At 50.7% G+C, this 22,347-nt stretch overlaps 1 protein-coding gene across 1 annotated transcript in view; it reads right to left on the bottom strand.

The window, feature by feature from the left end:
• The window catches only part of MUC13 (mucin 13, cell surface associated), a 34,411-nt gene extending 13,068 nt beyond the window's left edge, over window positions 1–21,343 (bottom strand). Inside the window, exons 1-9 of the mRNA XM_045585220.1 lie at window positions 21,296–21,343; window positions 16,871–17,079; window positions 16,617–16,700; window positions 15,702–15,734; window positions 11,241–11,262; window positions 8,087–8,198; window positions 5,005–5,196; window positions 3,950–4,071; window positions 2,873–2,928 (exon numbers count right to left, since the gene is read on the bottom strand). Coding sequence (XP_045441176.1) covers window positions 2,873–2,928; window positions 3,950–4,071; window positions 5,005–5,196; window positions 8,087–8,198; window positions 11,241–11,262; window positions 15,702–15,734; window positions 16,617–16,700; window positions 16,871–17,079; window positions 21,296–21,343 — 878 coding nt within the window. The remainder of the gene's footprint in view (window positions 1–2,872; window positions 2,929–3,949; window positions 4,072–5,004; window positions 5,197–8,086; window positions 8,199–11,240; window positions 11,263–15,701; window positions 15,735–16,616; window positions 16,701–16,870; window positions 17,080–21,295) is intronic.
• Window positions 21,344–22,347: the final 1,004 nt, after the last annotated feature.

Here is a 22,347-nt window from a genome sequence, read left to right as displayed (position 1 = left end):
AAGAGTGAGTCTCGTGCTGAGCTGTTAAACCTCTAACTGGACTTGGAGAGAGACAGAGGGGAATGTGTCCCTCGCTGCGCCCAGAGAGCAGTCATCAAACAAGGTCTGGTCACTCCCTGGGGCTGTGGGAAACATTAACATATGATACCAGACCTTATTACCAAATATGCAGTGTCCGCTATGGACAGGACCTTGTAAGGGCCTCTCTCTAATCAGCATTTTGGAGCCCTAAGAACAGCTGTGCCAAGTTCTAATTCTTTCATTGCCCCAAAGGAATCAAGTGATACAACCACTGAGGAAAAAATATAAGGACATTAAAAAAACAAACAAACAAACAAAAAAAAAAACCAAAAAACAAAAACAAAAACTCCCTTCATTGAACTGTGGCTGTGTATTTTTAACTCAGGATACATTTTTTTCCTGCTCATCTTTTTTTCTCTCTACCCCATTATGACTTGAATAAATACAGAAGCTGGAAAACATAGCCAACCTTCTTAGGAAAGGTTTATAGCCATGTTGGTTTTTCAGAACAACCAGCATAATCCAAAACAGTTACCAAATTCTGTTTCTAGAAACAATGACCTCAAAAGTGAGTCCAAAAAACCCAAACAAATGGCTTCAGAATTCTTATTTTAACTTGTCTCCCAGGATTCATTTATGATTTGGGGCTGGCAAGGAAGGTAGATGACAATGGAAAGGGCTCCTTGATACAGCTAATCTTTGTCAGTTAGAAGGTGTCCAGAAATCTATGGTATAAATTTAACAGAATGGGGCTAGGGAACAAACACCATCCGTACTTCATCCCTTCAAAGAATCTGAGTTCACACTCCAGTTTAGGAGGAAAGACTTCACACTCTGAGGGATGTGCATTTAAGTGACCCCAAAAGGTAGAGGGCAAAAGACGAGAGTGCTGGGCTTGGAGCTAAGAGAGCTGAGATCTAGACCCAAAATAGCCTCAGTCTTCTGCGGCCCAAGACCAGTCACAGCTTCCCTGAGCCTGAGTTCCTGCCTCTGCCCAAAGACAGATTTGAGAGTTAGCAAAATTCAGAGGAGCCTTCCATATCCAACATTTGTACCATAGATACAGTTCTTGGGGGTTTAAAGGAGATAGCAGGAGCTGGACCCCAAGAAATATCTTCCACCCTGGCTGGGTGGCTCATTTGGTTGGAACATCATCCCATGTACCAAAAGGTTATGAGTTCAATTCCTAGTCAGGGCACATAACTAGGTTGTGGGTTCAATCCCTGGTCAGGACCTGTATAGGAGACAACCAATTGATGTTTCCCTCTCACATCAATGTGCCTCTCTCTCTCTCTCTCTCTCTCTCTCTCTCTCTCTCTCTCTCTCTCTCTCTCTCTCTCTCTCACACACACACACACACACACAAAACACACGTCTTCAGGTTAAAATCAGACTAGGATGAATTCCCCCGGCCACAGTCCCCGTGGCGGAGGTAGCTCCTGGCCAGGACCCTGAGCTCACAGGTGAAAGGTTGCCTCTGAACACTGCTGGCTCCCTTTCAGTCACTCCAGAAGGACAAATGCAGTTCGATTTCAGGGAACCCTCCCCCCAAGTGCTTGTGGGACCCAGACCTCCATCGCACTTGCAGGGCCCCATGTGCTGGAAGGGAAGCTAACACATGCTGAAATCACCCATGTGTGGGGCACATTGTGCACGGCAGCTTTCAAGTGCTACCTCATATATTCCTCCCTCGGTTTTCGGAAAGTCTATCAGGCGATCCCAGGTATACCGATGAAGTAACCAAAGTTCAGAGAGGTTAAAACAACTGCCCATCCACGCAGCCTGGAAACGCCAAGGCCAGGATTCAGGTTTGTCTGAAGCCATCCCACCTCACTTATCCAGCCGTGCTGAAAGCATGCCCTCCCTGTTGTCCACTAAACCAAAGCAAACGCCCCGAAACGGTGGGTGCCAGGCCTCCAGCAGCTGTCTCCTGTGAACTTCCAGCTTCAGAGCCTCTGTGTCAGGGCCCTGCCTCTCTGCCTGGTGCCTGCCCCTCGCTACGTGGCACTGTGTCCCCCATTAGGCTGTCTGCTGGTCTCCTGGCTGCCAATCACACTTGCCCCTCATTCACCATCCGCTCAAAACTCACCAACGTCAGGAGGCTTTCTCTGAATTGTATGCATAAATATACACTGTACTGTATTCTGCCAAGACTGTGACAAAGCTTATAGAGATAGATGCAACAGTCAAACCATAAAAAATGAACTCATTAGGGCTGCTGTTCCTGCACAACTTCATTCATCTTAGAGCACCCTTTCATCGGGCTGCAGCACCTGTGTGTGAATGTGCTTCCGAGAAGGCTGATACAGAACCGCTAACTTCTTGAGAACCCTTCGGCTCCTTGCGGCCCTGAATAGCCCTCTACACTGGTCACTGCAGATTGGTGTGCTCAACAAGTGCTTGTCTTTGATGCAGGAACAGCTCACTCCTGGTTCTTCAGTAGCCGCAGGTGGGATGTGGGTGCTGTGTCCCTCACTCCCCCCATCCGAGGGAAGAGATGACCATGAGCCACTCGTCCTTTTCCTGGCCCTCCTGGACTGCACATCTTGGGGATTGACCAGGACAGGTTTGTTGGCCAAGGGGTCAAGCCAAACCAGCGTTTCCAGGTGATGCCCTGGACCATGCATGCACATTGCTGACTTGCCAATCACAGACAGCATCCTGCTGTCCCCATTGCTACCCTCTGCCCGTCCACACCAAGGCCAGTTTGACATCAGGCTGACCACCTCTTCCTGACCTGTGACTCCCCACTGGCGGCCTTAGTGCGGCACAGGGAACTCAAGAGAGGATGAGAAGTCAAGCAAACGCACACCCGCCTCCAAAGTACCCCACCGGTCCATAGCAGCCTTACCTCACTTTATGAATCACCGTCTGTCCAAAATCCGAATTTGCAAATGTACCTTTAAACTGTGGCAGAGAAGAACAAGTTTAGTAACAACTACACAGAGGCAGGGAAAGTGATACATAATCTAGGTTTTGACACAAATATTTAACACAAATTTCTAAACTCCTGTATATAAATACACATGGTTCATCAGAGGAAATTATTTACTCTTGATATGCTCTCTAACACCTTTCAGTAATGTTTGCTGTAAAATGGTAAGAATTTAATGTAAGTCAGGTTTCAAGCTTTTTTTATTCAAGAAAAAGCTGGAAACCTAAAAAAGCAAAATCAATGATCGTACTCTTAAAAATTAAGGTGACTAACTGATTAGGTTTGTCTGTTTAAAGTCATGGGAAAGTTTTGCGTATTTATTCAACTTATCTATAAACCTGCTCCCTGCAAGCATCAATTCACCTAAGGGACACTTCTTCAAGTTGCCTGCAAGGCAAGTACACCAGGGGTGAGAAGGCATGTGCTATCCCATCAGGCCTGCCTGGCCGCCACTGCACAAGTGAGCCAGCAAGAGCAGAGAAGGCAAGTGTGAGGTCAGGCAGATCTGGGTTCAAATCCCAACCTTCTCCCTCATCAGCCTGGTGACCTTCAGTGGGCCACTTCACTTTCCCGGCCCTTGACTGCCTAAACCACAAAATAGGCAGCACAGTATTCTCTCCCCCAGGGGGCTCTTTTGTGAATTAGAAATATTGCACATGCAACGCCAGGTCCCGCATACAACAGAGCAACTCCACATCAGGGACTATCCATTTGTTGTCCAGCTGGGTAAAGCAATGGATCCTGGGAAACTTCTCAAGGTCTGAGCTGGGACTGCCCCAGCTACCAAGTCTGCTGAGAGGTAAACTGTCTCTACGTATGTTCCTATCTCTCGGAGTTGCAAGGCAGTTCTGGCCCATCCCCTTTGGATTAACAGCCTCTTGGAAATGATAAGAACGCTCTCTCCCCTTGCTGGTGTCCCTGGGGCCATCAAGACCTGACTGAGACCGAGTCCCTAAGCTGGAGGGGCCTTTTGGTGGCCACAGTGGCCAGTACACGAGAAAATCCAGGGCTCTCCAGAAAGAGGAGCCCCTTGACGTTGCCTTCTTCCACGTGCTGACTCTCATCAAGCTGACAAATGGGAACGTGGACCAAATAAGAGGAGACGTCACGGGCAGCTGGTCCATCAGGCTCAGGGGGCATGACCGGGACCAGGGCAGCCAGGGGTTTTATCCCAGCAGCGCCCAGCACCAGCTGTTCCATCCTGGGCACTACTTCTCTCTGTACAATCTGTCAAGTCATTTGGATACTCTTTCTTTATACGTTATCAATTCTAATAGCAAAACTCTTTCGTAACGTGTAATTCCAAATGGAAGTATATCGTCATAGAATAAGGCCTTAGTCTTTATGGTAAAATCTGGCTACACTTAGAGAGACACTGGCGGGATGCCCCCGCAAGCCCCTCCAGGACCCACGCCGTGGCCCTTGCGTGGAGATCTCGCGTGGACGCAGTCGCTCACGATAACCACGACGGAAAGGAGCAATTGTGCGCCCTGGCTTTTTTAACAATAGGGAGAAAAAGAACCAGATGCGCCTTCAGATGGAGTTCCTCTCCCAGTTGTTAAAAAACTCACGCTAGCCAAAACCGGTTTGGCTCAGTGGATAGAAGGGTCCCAGATTTGATTCCAGTCAAGGGCATGTACCTTGGTTGCGGGCACATCCCCAGTAGGGGGTGTGCAAGAGGCAGCTGATCGATGTCTCTCTTTCATCAATGTTTCTAACTCTCTATCTCTCTCTCTTCCTCTCTGTAAAAAATCAATTAAAAAAACAAACAAACAAACAAACAAACAAACTCACGCTAGTTCAGAAAAGTATGCAAATTGGAATTGGGGGGAAAAAAGGCAACATCTTTAAAATGCTTTCTCTTCAATACTGTGGAAATAAGGCATTTTAAAACATCATTATAAACATTCTAAGAGCTTATGTAACGACCCGTGTGGCAGGGCTGGAGCGAGGACCTTGGGGAGGCCCAGTGTCCGAGGAAGGGACCAGGGACTCAGGACAGCTGCTGTTCACCAACCAGTGAGAGTGCATTTCGCTACCTCAACAACCACTGGAACAGCTGTACCACCTGAGTATCAGCGCTATGCTCTGCGACTCAGTGTTACACAGGAAGGAAGGTTGGAAAATACTTACAAATGTTACAGTATCCATATATAAGTTTTCATAGGCCATCGACTTTTCATCTTGCAAGTCAGATGTTTCTGACACGTTTACTTTAATCGTTCCAGGAAAAACCTTTCCTGAAATTCAAGCAGAATCCTTCTGTGATGTTTAATGAAAAGAGGGTCATTTCCACTTTTTTAAAAAACATACTTTAAAAAAATTCTAAGCAGTATGATGCTGTGGCAGGAAGCCTGGAAATCCGATCAATGCTACCCCAAATCCTACCCAACCTAACACAACCATTTTTCACTTTGGTATAAGGTATTCCCGACTTTTCAAAAGTTCGCTCTAGCCGAAACCGGTTTGGCTCAGTGGATAGAGTGTCCGCCTGAGGACTGAAAGGTCCCAGGATCGATTCCGGTCAACGGCATGTTCCTTGGTTGCGGGCACAACTCCAGTAGGGGGTGTGCAAGAGGTAGCTAAGGGATGATTCTCTCTCATCGATGTTTCTAACTCTCCCTCTCTCTTCCTCTGTAAAAAATCAATAATAATAATAATAATAATAATAATAATAATAATAATGATAAAGTTCACTTTATGACACTTCTCTTTGATGAAAGGCCTACCTACATCAAGACCTGTTTCGTGAACAAAAGAAACCCTAAGAGGATTTTTGCTTTTTTAAAATAAAATAAAAAATGGTGAAAATGAAAAATAGTGTTGTGAATTTTAAGTAATGAATTAATCTGTTAATCCTCACCCGAGGGTATTTCTTTTCCATTGATTCTTAGAGAGAGTGGAAAGGTGGGGGAGTGATACAGAGAGAGAAACATCGGTGTGATAGAGAAAACACATCAGTTCAGAGCTGGGGATCAAGCCTGCGACCATAGTATGTGGCCTCGACCTGAATCAAACCTGTGTCCCTTCAGTCCGCGGGCCAATGCTCTAACCCCTGAGCAAACAGCAGCGGTCAGGATTTTGCAGCAAGCTGCTATAGAGGCAGTGCACACCCTGAGCAGTGAGCGTGGCCCACCAACTCTTTCCCTAGAAACACCCCTCAGCATCCCGGCACCAAACTGCCTCTGCACGGTGTCTGCGCTTCATCTCTATGTATTTTGTGCTTTGTTAGCAGGATGTCTCCTGAGGTAATTGCTTCTTCATGTTGCACCATTTCGGTGTACAAAAGGTTTCAGTGGCAAGCTCTGCTTTCAGATAACGGGGACTCTGTATTTCTCCCAGCTCCTTTTTTTCTTATGCATAGTCTATATCATTATAATTCCAAGTTTATAGCATGAATCTTCTCTACTTATATAGACTTATTTACATAATAAAAGGGTAATATGATGGTTGACCAGACATCTTCAACTTCTTTCTGGATAAAGCCATGGTGGTGGGCCAAGACAGGGGCAGTTAGGGGCGATCAGGCTGACAGGGGAGCAAGCAATTAGGGGGCAACCAGGTCAGCAGAGGGGGGCAGTTAGGTGGTGACAAGGCCGGCTGGGGGCAGTTAGGGGGGGAACCAGGCCAGCAGGGGACCAGTTAGGGGGTGATCAGGCCAGCAGGAAACCAGCTAGGAGGAGATCAGGCTGGCAAGCAGAGGCAGTTAGGGGGTGATCAGGCTGGCAGGCAGAGGTGGTTAGGAGTGATCAGGAAGGCAGGCAGGCAGGCAAGAGGTTAGGAGCCAGTGGTTCTGGACTGTGATAGGGATGTCCAAGATTAGAGAGGATGCAGGCCAGGCTGAGGGACCCCCTCGTCCCATGCACGAATTTCATGCACCAGGCCTCTAGTTATTAAATAAAAAGCATTTTAAACATTTTTCCAAATTATTACCTTGTCTTTATAGCTATTATTTTTTAAAGCTGAATAATATTCTGTGAAATATATGTTCCCTTCATCAATGTAGTCATTTTTATTTTTTGCTTTTTAGCACTTCTAATCATTTAAAAGGGGGGAGGTTGCAATGAACATATTCATGCCCACGCCTTTCTATATTTGGGGTCATTGACTTAGAGAGAATCCCTAGAAATGAGATTATTAACACGGAAAACAACATCCTTTCGGCTTTTGAAATACCTCTAAATCCCCGTGGCCAATATACTATGCATTTGTTTTCTATACAATTGATCTGCTCTGGCAAGTGGGGGATTTCTCATTCGTGAAACAAAGAAGTTTATTACAGGAAACAGCCTTGGAAACTTCATAGCACCCAGCTGACCTAACCAGAAAGATGTATGTCAAGTTTATGGCCATTTGCTCCTAGTGTCCATTTCTAGACCTGAGAGGCTCTGACGTCTCTAAATATGGGGTTTGCTTATGGAGCCAGCGAACCCTAAGGCAGAGAACCAACCATGCCTTCTGACCACGTGGTCTTAGGCACTTGCCCTCATTCTGCCGCAGGGTCCCCACATGACAGCACTACTTTGTGCCATTGCTGTACCTTCTCAGGGCCTTCGACCACCTGTCATTTCCATTTTGTCCTCATGGCACCGTTCCCTTGGACAGGAAAAGTGAAGGGACACATCCACTCCCAGACCTCAGGACTAGCCCACAAACCTGACAGCCCATTTCCTCTCACACTTGGTTCCCCAGATACAAAGGCAGGAGGCATCCTTCTAGTTTACTGGCCTTTGTTGCCTCCAAATGTTCCTCTATCTCTCCTATCCTGGAAGCTCTTTTGCCATTAAGTTTTCTATTTCCCTTCCTTCCTTCCTTTCTTTCTTCCTTCCTTCCTTCCTTCCTTCCTTCCTTCCTTCCTTCCTTCCTTCCTTCTTTCCTTACTTCCATTATTTTTAAATATATTTTTATTGATTTCAGAGAGGAAGGGAGAGGAAGAGAAAGAATGATGAGGAATCATTGATTGGCTGCTTCCTGCACTTTGGACCGAGCATGCAACCCAGGTATAGGCCTTTGACAGGAATCGAACCTGGGACCCTTGAGTTCACTCTATCTACTGAGCCAAACCGGCTAGGACCTATTCCACTTTAAGTATGAGATGCAGCTCTGCACGGTTCATCCTTTCTAACTCACCTTTCTTGCATGTGGAAGAATTATAGTAATACCCATCAATACACAGGCAGAAGTACTTATTATTCAGTTCCACACACGAAGCATCACTGCTACAGGAATTGTTTTTGCAGAGACCTGGAGATGGAGGAGAAAGAGGTGAAAACTCCACAGAACAACAAATAACACCCAGAAACATACTTTTAAATGTTCATGCCTCCCTCCTGGGAGCCTTCTATCCCTTGGTTGTGTTATTCCAGCGCACACCCTGAGAGAAGCCAGAAACAAATACATATTTCCTTATGTGTCTAGGGAGCTTGTTGCTGAAATTCTGGATCAGGTGCTTGTGAACAGTAAAGGTCGGAGTTTGGTGGCAAGGCTGTGCTCAGAGCAGTCTTCTAATTCCCAGGAGCCAGGAATCTCTGCACCTCAGGGGACCTCCAGAGCCTTGGTGTCTGACCCTCTAACCCCAGATAGGGGTCCCCCAACTATTCTGTAGAAATCATCATATTTAAAAAAAAATGTATTTTGTTTCTCCATCACCATTTATCTCTATGTTCTCTTCCACCCCCACTCCCACCCCCACCCCCACCCCCACCGGCAATCCCCACACTGTAGTCCATGTCCATGAGTCTCTCTCTCTCTCTCTCTCTCTCTCTCTCTCTCTCTCTCTCTCTCTAACCTCTCTCATTTTTGCTCAATCCCTTCAACACTCTTCCTCCCTAGCTGTCTTCCTACTCTCTATTTATGAATCTGGCTCTAGTCTGCTTGGTAGTTCAGTGTGTTAACTAAAGCCAAAATATGAGTGAAATCATGTGGTACTTGTCTTTCTCTGGCTGGCTTATCTCACTGAGCATAATGTCCTCTGAGTCCATCCCTGCTGTCTAAAAGGGTGATGTTTTCTTCCTTTGTATGGCAGAGTAGTATTTCATTGTATAAATGTGCAACAGCTTTTTTATTCACTCATCTACTGGTGGGCACTTGAGCTGTTTCCAGATCTCAGCTATTGTAAATAAAGCCGCTATGAACATAGGGGTGCATATGTTCGTTCAAATTACAGAAAGAATATATTTTAAGGAAGGTATAAGTAACTGTCTTATGGAGATGAACAGGCAAGAAACCCCAAAAAGAAACTAGATGTTATGTTGTGGTTAGCATGCATGATATGCAGATCCATAATGAAAGGAAGGAATGCTAAGGGGAGAATGTGGACTGAGTCAGTGCCAATTCTAAGAGAAATTGATGAAATGACACTCCACTCTCTGGCGTTCTGAGTGGATTACTTGAATAAATGGTTAGGATTAATATTGCAATTGTTTTCTGCACTGCTGGCTGGGACCCCAGACCAGGCAGGGTGCAGTGTCTTTTTATTTTTATTTTTTTTATTTTTTATCTCCAGAGATCAGATGGGATCCAAGTAAGAAAGTTAGGTCAGTGGCTAAATGATGACCTTGGCTGGCCATTTTATTCATCTATGTCAAAAGAAATGATTCTGAGTTTTGATTTCTGAATAAATGAAGTGTCTGACAACCTTCACAGCTGTCTGATTGCTTATGAACACCTAGGTAGATAAAGCTTATTAAAAAAATCTACATATAAAATACAATGTGTATAACATACTCTTTCTGTGATTAAAAGGGGCAATGCACACCCAGCTGGTGGCTCAGTGGTTGAGCATCGACCCACGAACTAAGAGGCCACTGGTTCAATGCCCTGGGTCATGGTACATGCCTGATTGACTGCCTCCCGTGTGTACCCATGGGAGGCAGCCAATCGATGATTTCTTCTAATCACTGATGTTTCTCTCTCTCCCTCTCCCTTTCTTGCTCTCTAAAATCAATAAAAATGTATGGGAAGGGGGAATACACAAAAACACACAAATATGTATGTTTATATTTATATAGGTTATCTATGGAGGGAGACACAAGAACACAAGAAATTGGCCATACAACTGGCCTCTGGGGAAGGAAACTAGAAACCTGGAGCCTAAGGACAGGAGGCAGATTTAGTTTTCACTGACCATCCTTTTACCCTGTTTAAGCTTCTTTTTTTTCATAACTAGTGGCCCCTCCAAACACAAAAGACTGGGAGCCAGGTCCTACATAAGGGCTCCATTTGCTTAAGCACCATTTTTTTTTTTTTAGATCTATCAGAAAACATTGGGAAAGCTGAAAGATGTAAGTGTAGGGAGACTCAACGTGTTCTGTGACCTCAGGCAAGTAGCTGCCCTCTTGAGGCCTCTGTTCCCCTGTCTGAGAGCAACAGGGCTTTATCCAGTCCCTTCAAGCCTAGGTTTGAGGATTCTTTTAGACCAGAGGTTGACAAACGATGACTCATGAGCCAAATCTGGTCAATCTTCTGTTCTTATATAGTTTTATTGGTGCAGCACTGCCAGGCTCAATCATTTATAGATTGACTATAACTGCTTCTATGTCAAAATGGCAGAGTGGAGCAGTTGCAAGAAAGTCCCTGTTATGACACACAAAATCTAAAATATTTACTAGTCTGACTTTATCGATAAAGTCTGCTGACCTGTATGCTGGACCAAGCTTTGGGAAATGAGTCAAGTGGTTTGTTTCAATTCTTAGACAGTCCTCCCCGCACATCTGGCCTTTGGACAATGGACCGGTCATGTCTAGGACCGTCTGAGCCCTGCTGCTGCTTGGCTTTTTATCCCTCAGGCTCAAATCCCACCATCATAACTTGTCCTCATTTTCAATAACACCTGAGAAGAAATAAGGGTAGAGCTGACTCATTCCTTAGGTAAAGGAGCTAGACCAGGTAGGGGGAGGGAGGCAGGGCTGAAGTGTTGGTAATATTTGGACCTGGCCTTCACAGAGAAGCCGAGACCATTTTTGAAAACTCTTAGGGGTGGGGCAGTTAGAGAAATGCCTTTCATAAAGTCCAAGTTCATAAAAATATTCCACATCTGCCAAATAGCTTGAGGGAGGATGGATAGTAAGGAAAGGAGAAAAGAATGAAATGGTGGATAATTTTTTTAGGGCCTCGGCCATCACTACTAGCTAGCCGTTGTGACTCAGAATTTTGAATTCCAAGGGTTCATATCAAGGAAACCCTGAGTCTCTATAACCACTTCCCTATCCCAGCAGAACATGCTTGCCTGCCACCTTCCACAACGCTGACTGCTCAGTGAGGTGTCTTTGAGGGTGTTGCTCTTACCTGGTGAAATGACACTGCTGGAAGTAGGTGCTATCGTGGTGCTGGTGGTGGTGGTGGTTGTGGGATGCATGGTAGTGGTGTTGGTGCTAGTGGTGATGGTGCTACTTCCAGGTGGTTGGGTGGTGGTGGTTCCAGGAGCAGAAGAGGTGGTTGTTACAGGAGCAGCAGTGGTGGTGGTTCCTGGAGCCGCGGTGGTGGTGGTTCCGGGGGCTGAGGTGCTGGTGGTTCCGGGAGCTGCGGTGGTGGTGGTTCCGGGAACCGCGGTGGTGGTGGTTATGGGAGCCGCAGTGGTGGTGGTTACAGAAGCAGCGGTGGTGGTGGTTACGGGTGGTTGGGTGGTGGTGGTCCCAGGAGCCGCGGTGGTGGTGGTTATGGGAGCCGCAGTGGTGGTGGTTACAGAAGCAGCGGTGGTGGTGGTTACGGGGTGGTTGGGTGGTGGGGTCCCCAGGAGGCCGCGGTAGTGGGTGGTTCCAGGAGCCGGGTGTGGTGGTTACGGGTGGTGTGGGGTGTGGTGGTTATGGGTGGTTGGGTGGTGGTGGTCCCAGGAGCCGCGGTGGTGGTGGTCCCAGGAGCCACGGTGGTGGTGGTCCCGGGAGCAGCGGTGGTGGTGGTTATGGGAGCCGCAGTGGTGGTGGTTACAGAAGCAGCGGTGGTGGTGGTTACGGGTGGTTGGATGGTGGTGGTCCCAGGAGCCGCGGTGGTGGTGGTTATGGTAGCCGCAGTGGTGGTGGTTCCAGGAGCAGCGGTGGTGGTGGTTCCGGGAGCCACGGTGGTGGTGGTTCCGGGAGCCGCGGTGGTGGTTGTTTCAGGAGCAGCGGTGGTGGTGGTTCCGGGAACCGTGGTGGTGGTGGTTACGGGTGGTTGGGTGGTGGTGGTCCCAGGAGCCGCGGTAGTGGTGGTCCCGGGAGCAGCGGTGGTGGTGGTCCCAGGAGCCACGGTGGTGGTGGTTATGGGAGCCGCAGTGGTGGTGGTTCCAGGAGCCCCGGTGGTGGTGGTTCCGGGAACCGTGGTGGTGATTCCAGGAGCAGCGGTGGTGGTGGTTCCGGGAACCGTGGTGGTGGTGGTTACGGGTGGTTGGGTGGTGGTGGTCCCAGGAGCCGCGGTAGTGGTGGTCCCGGGAGCAGCGGTGGTGGTGGTCCCAGGAGCCACGGTGGTGGTGGTTATGGGAGCCGCAGTGGTGGTGGTTCCAGGAGCCCCGGTGGTGGTGGTTCCGGGAACCGTGGTGGTGGTGGTTCCAGGAGCCCCGGTGGTGGTGGTTACGGGTGGTTGGGTGGTGGTGGTTATGGGTGGTTGGGTTGTGGTGGTCCCAGGAGCCGCGGTGGTGGTGGTTCCGGGAGCCACGATGGTGGTGGTTCCGGGAGCCGCGGTGGTGGTGGTTCCATGAACCGTGGTGGTGGTGGTTACGGGTGGTTGGGTGGTGGTGGTTACGGGTGGTTGGGTGGTAGTGGTTACGGGTGGTTGGGTGGTGGTGGTCCCAGGAGCCGCGGTGGTGGTTGTTTCAGGAGCAGCGGTGGTGGTGGTTCCAGGAACCGTGGTGGTGGTGGTTACGGGTGGTTGGGTGGTGGTGGTCCCAGGAGCCGCGGTGGTGGTTGTTTCAGGAGCAGCGGTGGTGGTGGTTCCAGGAACCGTGGTGGTGGTGGTTACGGGTGGTTGGGTGGTGGTGGTCCCAGGAGCCGCGGTGGTGGTTGTTTCAGGAGCAGCGGTGGTGCTGGTTCCAGGAACCGTGGTGGTGGTGGTTACGGGTGGTTGGGTGGTGGTGGTTACGGGTGGTTTGGTGGTGGTGGTCCCAGGAGCCGCGGTGGTGGTGGTTCCGGGAGCAGCAGTGGTGGTGGTTCCGGGAGCCGCGGTGGTGGTGGTTCCGGGAGCCGCGGTGGTGGTGCTTATGGGTAGTTGGGTGGTGGTGGTTTTAGGAGCCGCGGTTGTTGAGGTTCCGGGAGCAGCAGTGGTGGTGGTTCCGGGAGAAGCGGTGGTGGTGGTTCCTAAAGCCGCGGTGGTGGTGCTTATGGGTAGTTGGGTGGTGGTGGTCCCAGGAGCCGCGGTGGTGGTGGTTATGGGAGCCACAGTGGTGGTGGTTCCAGGAGCAGCGGTGGTGGTGGTTCCGGGAACCACGGTGGTGGTGGTTCCAGGAGCCCCGGTGGTGGTGGTTACGGGTGGTTGGGTGGTGGTGGTTACGGGTGGTTGGGTGGTGGTGGTCCCAGGAGCTGCGGTGGTGGTTGTTTCAGGAGCAGCAGTGGTGGTGGTTCCGGGAACCGTTGTGGTGGTGGTTACGGGTGGTTGAGTGGTGGTGGTGGTTACTGGTCGTTGTATGGTGGTGGTCCCAGGAGCCGCGGTGGTGGTGGTTATGGGAGCCGCGGTGGTGGTGGTTCCGGGAACCGTGGTGGTGGTGGTTACGGGAGCAGTGGTGGTGGTGGTGGTTTCGGGTGGTTGGGTGGTGGTTCTGGGAGCAGCGGTGGTGGTGGTTCCGGGAGCTGCGGTGGTGGTGGTTACGGGTGGTTGGGTGGTAGTGGTTATGGGTGGTTGGGTGGTGGTGGTCCCAGGAGCCGCGGTGGTGGTTGTTTCAGGAGCAGCGGTGGTGGTGGTTCCGGGAACTGTGGTGGTGGTGGTTACGGGTGGTTGGGTGGTAGTGGTTACGGGTGGTTGGGTGGTGGTGGTCCCAGGAGCCGCGGTTGTGGTGGTTCCGGGAGCCACGGTGGTGGTGGTTCCGGGAGCCGCGGTGGTGGTGGTTATGGGTGGTTGGGTGGTGGTGGTTCCGGGAGCAGCAGTGGTGGTGGTCCCAGAAGCCGCGGTTGTTGAGGTTCCGGGAGCAGCAGTGGTGGTGGTTATGGGTGGTTGGGTGGTGGTGGTTCCAGGAGCCGCGGTTGTTGAGGTTCCGGGAGCAGCAGTGGTGGTGGTTCCGGGAGAAGCGGTGGTGGTGGTTACGGGTGGTTGGATGGTAGTGGTTACGGGTGTTTGGGTGGTGGTGGTCCCAGGAGCCGCGGTGGTGGTGGTTCCGGGAACCGTGGTGGTGGTGGCTACGGGTGGTTGGGTGGTAGTGGTTACGGGTGTTTGGGTGGTGGTGGTCCCAGGAGCCGCGGTGGTGGTGGTTCCGGGAACCGCGGTGGTGGTGGTTACGGGTGGTTGGGTGGTGGTGGTTATGGGTGGTTGGGTGGTGGTGGTCCCAGGAGCCGCGGTGGTGGTGGTTCCGGGAGCCACGGTGGTGGTGGTTCCAGGAGCCGCGGTTGTGGTGGTTACGGGTGGTTGGGTGGTAGTGGTTACGGGTGGTTGGGTGGTGGTGGTCCCAGGAGCCGCGGTGGTGGTTGTTTCAGGAGCAGCGGTGGTGGTGGTTCCGGGAACCGTGGTGGTAGTGGTTACGGGTGGTTGGGTGGTGGTGGTTACGGGTGGTTGGGTGGTGGTGGTCCCAGGAGCCACGGTTGTGGTGGTTCCGGGAGCAGCAGTGGTGGTGGTTCCGGGAGCAGCGGTGGTGGTGGTTCCGGGAACCACGGTGGTGGTGGTTCCAGGAGCCCCGGTGGTGGTGGTTACGGGTGGTTGGGTGGTGGTGGTTACGGGTGGTTGGGTGGTGGTGGTCCCAGGAGCCGCGGTGGTGGTTGTTTCAGGAGCAGCGGTGGTGGTGGTTCCGGGAACCGTGGTGGTGGTGGTTACGGGTGGTTGGGTGGTGGTGGTTACGGGTCGTTGGGTGGTGGTGGTCCCAGGAGCCGCGGTGGTGGTGGTTATGGGAGCCGCGGTGGTGGTGGTTCCGGGAACCGTGGTGGTGGTGGTTACGGGAGCAGTGGTGGTGGTGGTGGTTTCGGGTGGTTGGGTGGTGGTTCTGGGAGCAGCGGTGGTGGTGGTTCCGGGAGCTGCGGTGGTGGTGGTTACGGGTGGTTGGGTGGTAGTGGTTACGGGTGGTTGGGTGGTGGTGGTCCCAGGAGCTGCGGTTGTGGTGGTTCCGAGAGCAGCGGTGGTGGTGGTTTCGGGAGCAGTGGTGGTGGTGGTTACGGGTGGTTGGGTGGTGGTGGTCCCAGGAGCCACGGTTGTGGTGGTTCCTGGAGCAGCGGTAGTGGTCGTTTCGGGAGCCACGGTGGTAGTGGTTATGGGTGGTTGGGTGGTGGTTCTGGGAGCAGCAGGGGTGGTGGTCCCAGGAGCCACTGTGGTGGTGGTTATAGGTGGTTGGGTGGTGGTGGTTCCAGGAGCCGCGGTTGTTGTTGTTCCGGGAGCAGCAGTGGTGGTGGTTCTGGGAGCAGCGGTGGTGGTGGTTATGGGTGTTTGGGTGGTGGTGGTTCCGGGAGGTGTGGTTGTGGTGGTTACAGGTGGTTGGGTGGTGGTGGTTCCAGGAGCTGTGGTGGTGGTGGTTCCGGGATCCGCGGTGGTGGTGGTTCCAGGAGCAGAAGAGGTGGTTGTTACAGGAGCAGCAGTAGTGGTGGTTCCTGGAGCCATGGTGGTGGTTGTGTCTGGAGCCGCGGTGGTGGCAGTTCCTGGAGCAGCGGTGGTGGTGGTTCTGGGAGCTGTGGTGGTGGTGGTTCCAGGAGCCGAAGTCGTGGTGGTACCGGGAGCAGTGTTTGTGGTGGTATCTGGAGCCGCGGTGGTGGTGGCGTCTGGAGCCGCAGTTGTGGAGGTTCCGGGAGCCGCGGTGGTTGTGGTTCTGGGAGCAGCGGTGGTTGTGGTTATGGGTGGTTGGGTGGTGGTGGTTATGGGTGGTTGGGTGGTGGTGGTTCTGGGAGCAGCGGTGGTGGTGGTCACAGGAGCAGAAGAGGTGGTTGTTACAGGAGCAGCAGTAGTGGTGGTTCCTGGAGCCACGGTGGTGGTTGTGTCTGGAGCCATGTTGGTGGTGGTCCTGGGAGCTGCGGTGGTTGTTGTTCCGGGAGCAGTGGTGGTGGTGGTTACAGGTGGTTGGGTGGTGGTGGTTCCAGGAGCCGTGGTGGTGGTGGTTCCGGGAGCCGCGGTGGTGGTGGTTCCAGGAGCAGAAGAGGTGGTTGTTACAGGAGCAGCAGTGGTGGTGGTTCCTGGAGCCACGGTGGTGGTTGTGTCTGGAGCCTTGGTGGTGGTGGTACCGGGAGCAGTGGTTGTGGTGGTTCCGGGAGCCGCGGTGGTGGAGGTTCCGGGAGCAGCAATGGTGGTGGTGTCTGGAGCCATGGTTGTGGTGGTTCCGGGAGCAGTGGTGGTGGTGGTACCGGGAGCAGCTGTGGTGGTGGTTGCGGGAGCAGCGGTGGTGGTGGTTACGGGTGGTTGGGTGGTGGTGGTTCCGGGAGCCATGTTGGTTGTAGTTCCGGGAGCCGTGGTGGTGGTGGTTCCGGGAGCCAGGGTGGTGGTGGTTCCGGGAGCAGCAGTTGTTGTGGTTCTGGGAGCCACAGTTGTGGTGGTACCGGGAGCAGCAGTTGTGGTGGTTCCGGGAGCCAAGGTGGTGTTGGTTCCGGGAGCCGCGGTGGTGGTGATGTCTGGATCCGCGGTGGTGGTGGTTCCGGGAGCCGCGGTGGTGGTGGTTCTGGGAACAGTGGTGCTGGTGGTTACGGGTGGTTGGGTGGTGGTGGTTCCGGGATCTGCGGTTGTGGTGGTTCCGGGATCCGAGGTGGTGTTGGTTCCGGGAGCCCCGGTGGTGGTGGTTTCTGGAGCCGCGTTGGTGGTGGTTCCGGGAGCAGCGGTGGTGGTGGTTACGGGTGGTTGGATGGTGGTGGTGTCTGGAGTCGCAGTGGTGGTGGTTCTGGGATTAGTGGTGGTGGTGGTTCCGGGTGCTTCAGAGGTGGTGGTTCTGGGTGGTTGGGTGGTGGTGGTCCCAATAGCCGCAGTCGTGGTGGTTTCTGGAGCCTCGCTGGTGGTAGTTCTAGGAGGTTGGGTGGTGGTGCTTCCAGGAGCCGCTGTGGTGGCTGTTGATTGGGGAGACAGGGTGGTCGTGGTGTTTGGCAGAATTGGGGTTATGTCATGGTCTGCAGTAGTTGCGATGGCTGGAAGAACAAAGATGCCTAGTTACAGAAGGCAGAACACTAACTATACAATGACCATTTCTATCTATCTATCTATCTATCTATCTATCTATCTACCTACGTATCTGTAGAGAGGCCTGCTGCATAAAATTCGTGTACGGGGTGTTGTCCCTCAGCCCAGACTGCACCCTCTCACAGTCTGGGAGCCCTCAGGGGTGTGAGGCAACCATGTAATCAGGGGAAGGTGATGCTCTCATCACACCTCTTCTGCTATCACTACCAGTAGCGCAAGTCTCAGCCGGCCCTGGTTACCTGAGCCTTGAGTGGCCCTGGGCCGCTGGGGGGCTAAGGGGATTGGGGGACTCTGGAGGCAGGTGTCCCAATGGGCTGAAGGAACTGTGTGTTACCATCTTGTGACTGTGGGCACTGCCATCTTTGAGGGTGTGGCATTAAATTTGCATATTTTCTCCTTATTGGCTATGGGACATGACGGTCAATTAGCATATTCCCTCCTTATTGCCTGTGGTTACTGTCATCTTGGCAATGGTGCAAGGGTCAATTAGCACATTCCTTTGTTATTAGATAGGACTAATAAAGCCTAAATTACCTTTTGACTGTTTGACAGTAGCTGTATACACACTTACCACCAGGGGGCAGATGTTTAACACACAGGCATGGAAACATGGAACAGACTGATGGATTTCAGAGGGAAGAGGGAAGAGGGAGGGCAGGAAGAGATTAAACTGATTCATAGACCAGTCTGGTCCCTCCACCTGGCCTGTGGGGATTGGGCTGAATCTGGGCACCAGGCCTCTGGCAGCCCCGAGGGGTCCTGGATTGCGAGAGGGCACAGGCCAGGCCAAGGAGCCCACTGGTACACAAATCCAAGTACAGGGCCGCTAGTTAGTTAATACAACAGGTGACCCTTGAACAACACAGGTTTGAACTGCCTGAGTCCACTTTTACTCGGATTTTAAAAGTCAAACCTGTGTTGTTCACGAGTCAGCTGTAATTAGTACCCAATTAATTCTTTTCTGAAAAATAAATGCAACAGGTTCTTTAATAACGTTGTTTCATTCAACATTTTTTTTCAATAACGTTGATGAGATGTAGGACCTTAACTCCTGTTTGCATCAATTAGTTTATGTAAAACTGGTTTCAATATATATCATTTTGCTTTAAGTTGCAGAACTTATTAACAAGGTGAGGACTTACTATTTAGTTGACAACATTAAAAACAAAAATGCATAACTCCTTTAAACACACACACGCACACACAGACACACACACACACACACACAGAACTCACATTAAATAAAGTTAAAAACTGAACAGACAAAACTGGGAAAATGTTACTAAAGTATGACATAGAGTTCATGAATACCAAGAATTAATATCATTTATGTTATAGAATTGTCAATCTGTCACCAGGTGGCGCTGATATAACCTGGAAATAGACTTCTTTGTCTTTTTACAGTTTAAGGCAATTGTCCCAATTTTTCATTACATGGCAAAGCTGTTGACAGGTATAAGGAAGAGAAGGGAAAGGGTGTGTTTAAAGAACGATGAAATTAGGAAGTCTCATTAAATGTCTATTAAAACTCCAAAAAACTGCAATCACATGAACTTTTTAAAGAGTAAGAAGAATAGAGATGATCTTTGCCCTAAGGCAGTGGTTCTCAATCTTTCTAATGCTGAGACCTTTTAATAAAGTTCCTCATGTTGTGGTGACCCCAACCATAAAATTATTTTTGTTGCTACTTCATAACTGTAAATTTGCTATTGTTATGAATCCTAATGTAAATATCTGATATGCAGGATGTCTTAGGCAACCCCTGTGAAAGGGTCATTGGAGCCCCAAAGGGGTCACGACCCACAGGCTGAGAACTGCAGCCCTAAGGGCTATGATGATCATCAAAGTTATATATATATATATATATATATATATATATATATATATATATATATATATATATTATTTTTTAACCTCTTAGACACCTTTGGACGTAGCGGGTAGTAAATGCTTAGTGATCCATTGATAAGTTTTCTAGGACCCTTAATTGTCTTTGGAACTCTGACATTGACAATCGGTTAAACACATGATTAAAAGAAAAAGTTTTAGAGAGAAAGCAATTTCTAAACCCTCGAGTATGGAAAGCTGCTGAGAGGCTCCCTGATTCCCCCTGGGTCTGGGAATCTCTAGATAGCAGAATCTGGCTCTGCACCCTGACGGTCCCAGCGTAGGCATTCCTAGGTGGTGAGGAGAAAAGCAATTGCTCTTCCAGGGGCCAGCGAATGGTCCGCCAGCCAGTCATGTTGACTGCTGCTCCTCCTGTTCCTACTGTTCTCATTCATCAAGGGCTTACCCTATTCCTGACAGGACCTGGGACGGAGATACGAGAGACACATTTGATAGAAGGGTGCACCAATACTCAGAGGCAGTAAGAAATTTACGGGGCTAAATCCTTAATTCCCACATGTGGGGGGGCAAAAAACTCTTGATGCCAGGAGCAGGGATTAAACCTGCTTCCTGGGACCCAAATGACATCTGGGGGCCAAAGAAGGCCATTGGGCCCTCAGGACCTACTAAGTCACTCTTCTCCGGCCTCGGAATAGCTCTGGTTACTGAACCCCAAGTCTTAGTCCGGAGGCCTCCTTACGACTGCTCTGTGCTCCTTCCTCACAGACTGAAATGCCTTGTGTCTGTGCGCCCCTTTGGAGGGGAAATTTCACCCCCAGAATAATCCATCTGTTGGGCACAGCTAAAGCCTGTTGGTTCAATCGCAAAGACAACAAACACAATTAAAATAATTTTAAAAATGTAAATGTTCCTTACCAAAAAGGAGGATGAGAAGAGGGAGGTGAGTGAAGGCTTTCATTTTAGATCTTCTTGCTAGGTAACCCAACGAGGAAATGGTTTTCCCCCAGCTGCCTTCCCATTTAACTCTCTTTCAGGTACAAATTCCAGCCATTGACTGACGTCAGATCTGCCAAAAGCATTTACTCATTAGGGTTTGGTCATACACCACAGGTCTCAGGTGAACTTCTGAGATGAACCTGGCCTTATGATCTATTTTTCCATCTCATGGTCCCAAAACAGCTCAGGACAGTCCAAGCATCCTTAGGAGTTGGGGTGGTGGGGGCGGGGTTGGGGGTGGGGGGAGTGGCGGTTCCTCTCTTTATGTCCCAAAGTCCCCAAGCTACCACCTTTTAGGAGGTCACCATTTCTTAAAATACCCAGTGATACCGCCTGGGCTTTTACTCACCCCATTTGAATGGAGGAAATCCAATTTCTTCCCTCGGTAGTTTTGAGAATCCCCGAGGAGTACTTAACATGTTTCCCCAGCCTGCTGGTTGCTTAGCTTCGGCCACCTTTGGGCCTCCCTGCACTCTGGGCCTCCCTGTTGGTCACGCCTAGCCACCCTGTAATCATGTCTGTGAGCGCCCACCGTCCTCCACAGGCCACTCTACAAGGTCAGAGCCCGCCCCCATCCTGGCCCCCACGAATGCCCTCAAACACTGTTGATATCAACGTGTAGCGTTTAACCTACGTTTACCGAAGGCTTGTGGGTGGCAGGTCAAGGAGGGGGGAATACGGTGTAGAAAGGGGGACATTGTAAGCAGATGACTTTATCTCTTCCTTCCTGGTTGTTCACTGCTCAAGTCGCTGCCTCTGGGGTCCTGTACCGACAGCCTCTCCTCAGCCCCTGGCCCCTCACCCCATTTCAGAAGCCAACTTTGGCCTCACCCCATTTCAGGAGCCAGCTTCGTCAGTCCGATGAGGGCTTGCTTAGGTCAGCCCTTCCTCCTGAAAATCCAGAACCGCTACCGCTGGGGGTGGCGGGGCCTGAGGCATGGAGCCAATATCACCTTGTTTTCACCCTGACCTTGTAAACACAACGTTTTTTATATTATTACAAAGCAGGCTAGTTTCTTCTTGTCCTAAGCATCTCCATTCAGCAATGGGAGTTGGGTTTGGCTCTTATAAAGCTAAAAGGCTCATTTATATATTTTCCCCATGCAAGACTCCTCTTGGGCTCATGTTTCATGCTGCCATTCTCAACTTGAGTGATTCCTGGCACCAGGAGTTGAACAAAAACCTTTTTTTTTTTTTTTTTTTTTTTTAACAAATCCCTTTCTCTTTTTCTTTGAAACTCACTTTCTTGAGGTAGGTGTAATTTTTCTTCAGGTAGGAATAATTTGCCATAATAAGCAAATCCATTTAAATTGTAAAATCCCATGAGTTTCATACACATGCGTACATCTGGAGCCGCCATCACACTCACGATGCAGAACATTTCTATCGTCACCTGACGTTTTCTCTTCCCCTTCACAGTCCGTTCCTCTCTCCACCCCCAACTCCAGGCAACACTGATCTGCTTTTTGTCACTAGAGAGCAGTTGACTTTTTCTAGAATTATAAAACAATGGAGTCATATGATATGGACTGTATGTCTGGCATCTCCCCATTCCTACAATGATTTTGAAAAATTCTTCCAGGTAACTGTGTATATCAGCCCCTTTTCCCTCCCTCCCTCCCTTCCTCCCCTCCCTCCCACCTCCTTTCCTTTCTTTCTTTTATAACTTTACTAGTGGACTGGTGCATGAACTAGTGGGGGGTGGGTGGGAGGGAAGAGGGGTGAACCCTCTCCAATCTGGGACCCCTCGAAGGATATCCTACTGCTGGTTTACAGGGATCGGGCTTAAACTGGCAGTTGGACATCCCTCTCGCAATCCGGGACTGCTGGCTCCTAACCACTTACCTGCCTGCCTGCCTGATTGCCCTTAACCACTCTGCCTGCTGTCCTGCTCTCCCCCAACTGCCCCCCTGCTGGCCTGCTGGCCTCCACCTTCCCTTCCCACTGGCCTGCTTGCCCGCACTGCCCCTTTGCTGGCCTGCTCACTCCAAACTGCCCTCGCTGCTGTCCTGATCACCCCCACTGATGGACTGCTCACCTCCAACTTCCCCTCCCCCTGCCAGCCTGATCACCCTCAATGACCCCCCTACTGGCCTGATAACCCACAACTGCCCACTCCTCTTGGCCTCTAACCCCTCTACCTTGGCCCCACCACCATGGCTTTGTCCAGAAGGACATCCGGAAGGTCTCCTGAAAGGTCTCCCAGTCTAATTAGCATATTACCCTTTTATTAGTATAACAGAGGCCTGGTGCACAGGTGGGAGCCATCTGGTTTGCCCTGAAAGGGTGTCTCC

Source organism: Pipistrellus kuhlii, unplaced genomic scaffold (genome assembly GCF_014108245.1).
Source record: "Pipistrellus kuhlii isolate mPipKuh1 unplaced genomic scaffold, mPipKuh1.p scaffold_m20_p_2, whole genome shotgun sequence".
Lineage (NCBI taxonomy): Eukaryota > Metazoa > Chordata > Mammalia > Chiroptera > Vespertilionidae > Pipistrellus > Pipistrellus kuhlii.
The sequence above is the reverse complement of the archived record's forward strand: the minus strand, read 5'-3'. Positions and strand labels throughout refer to the sequence as shown.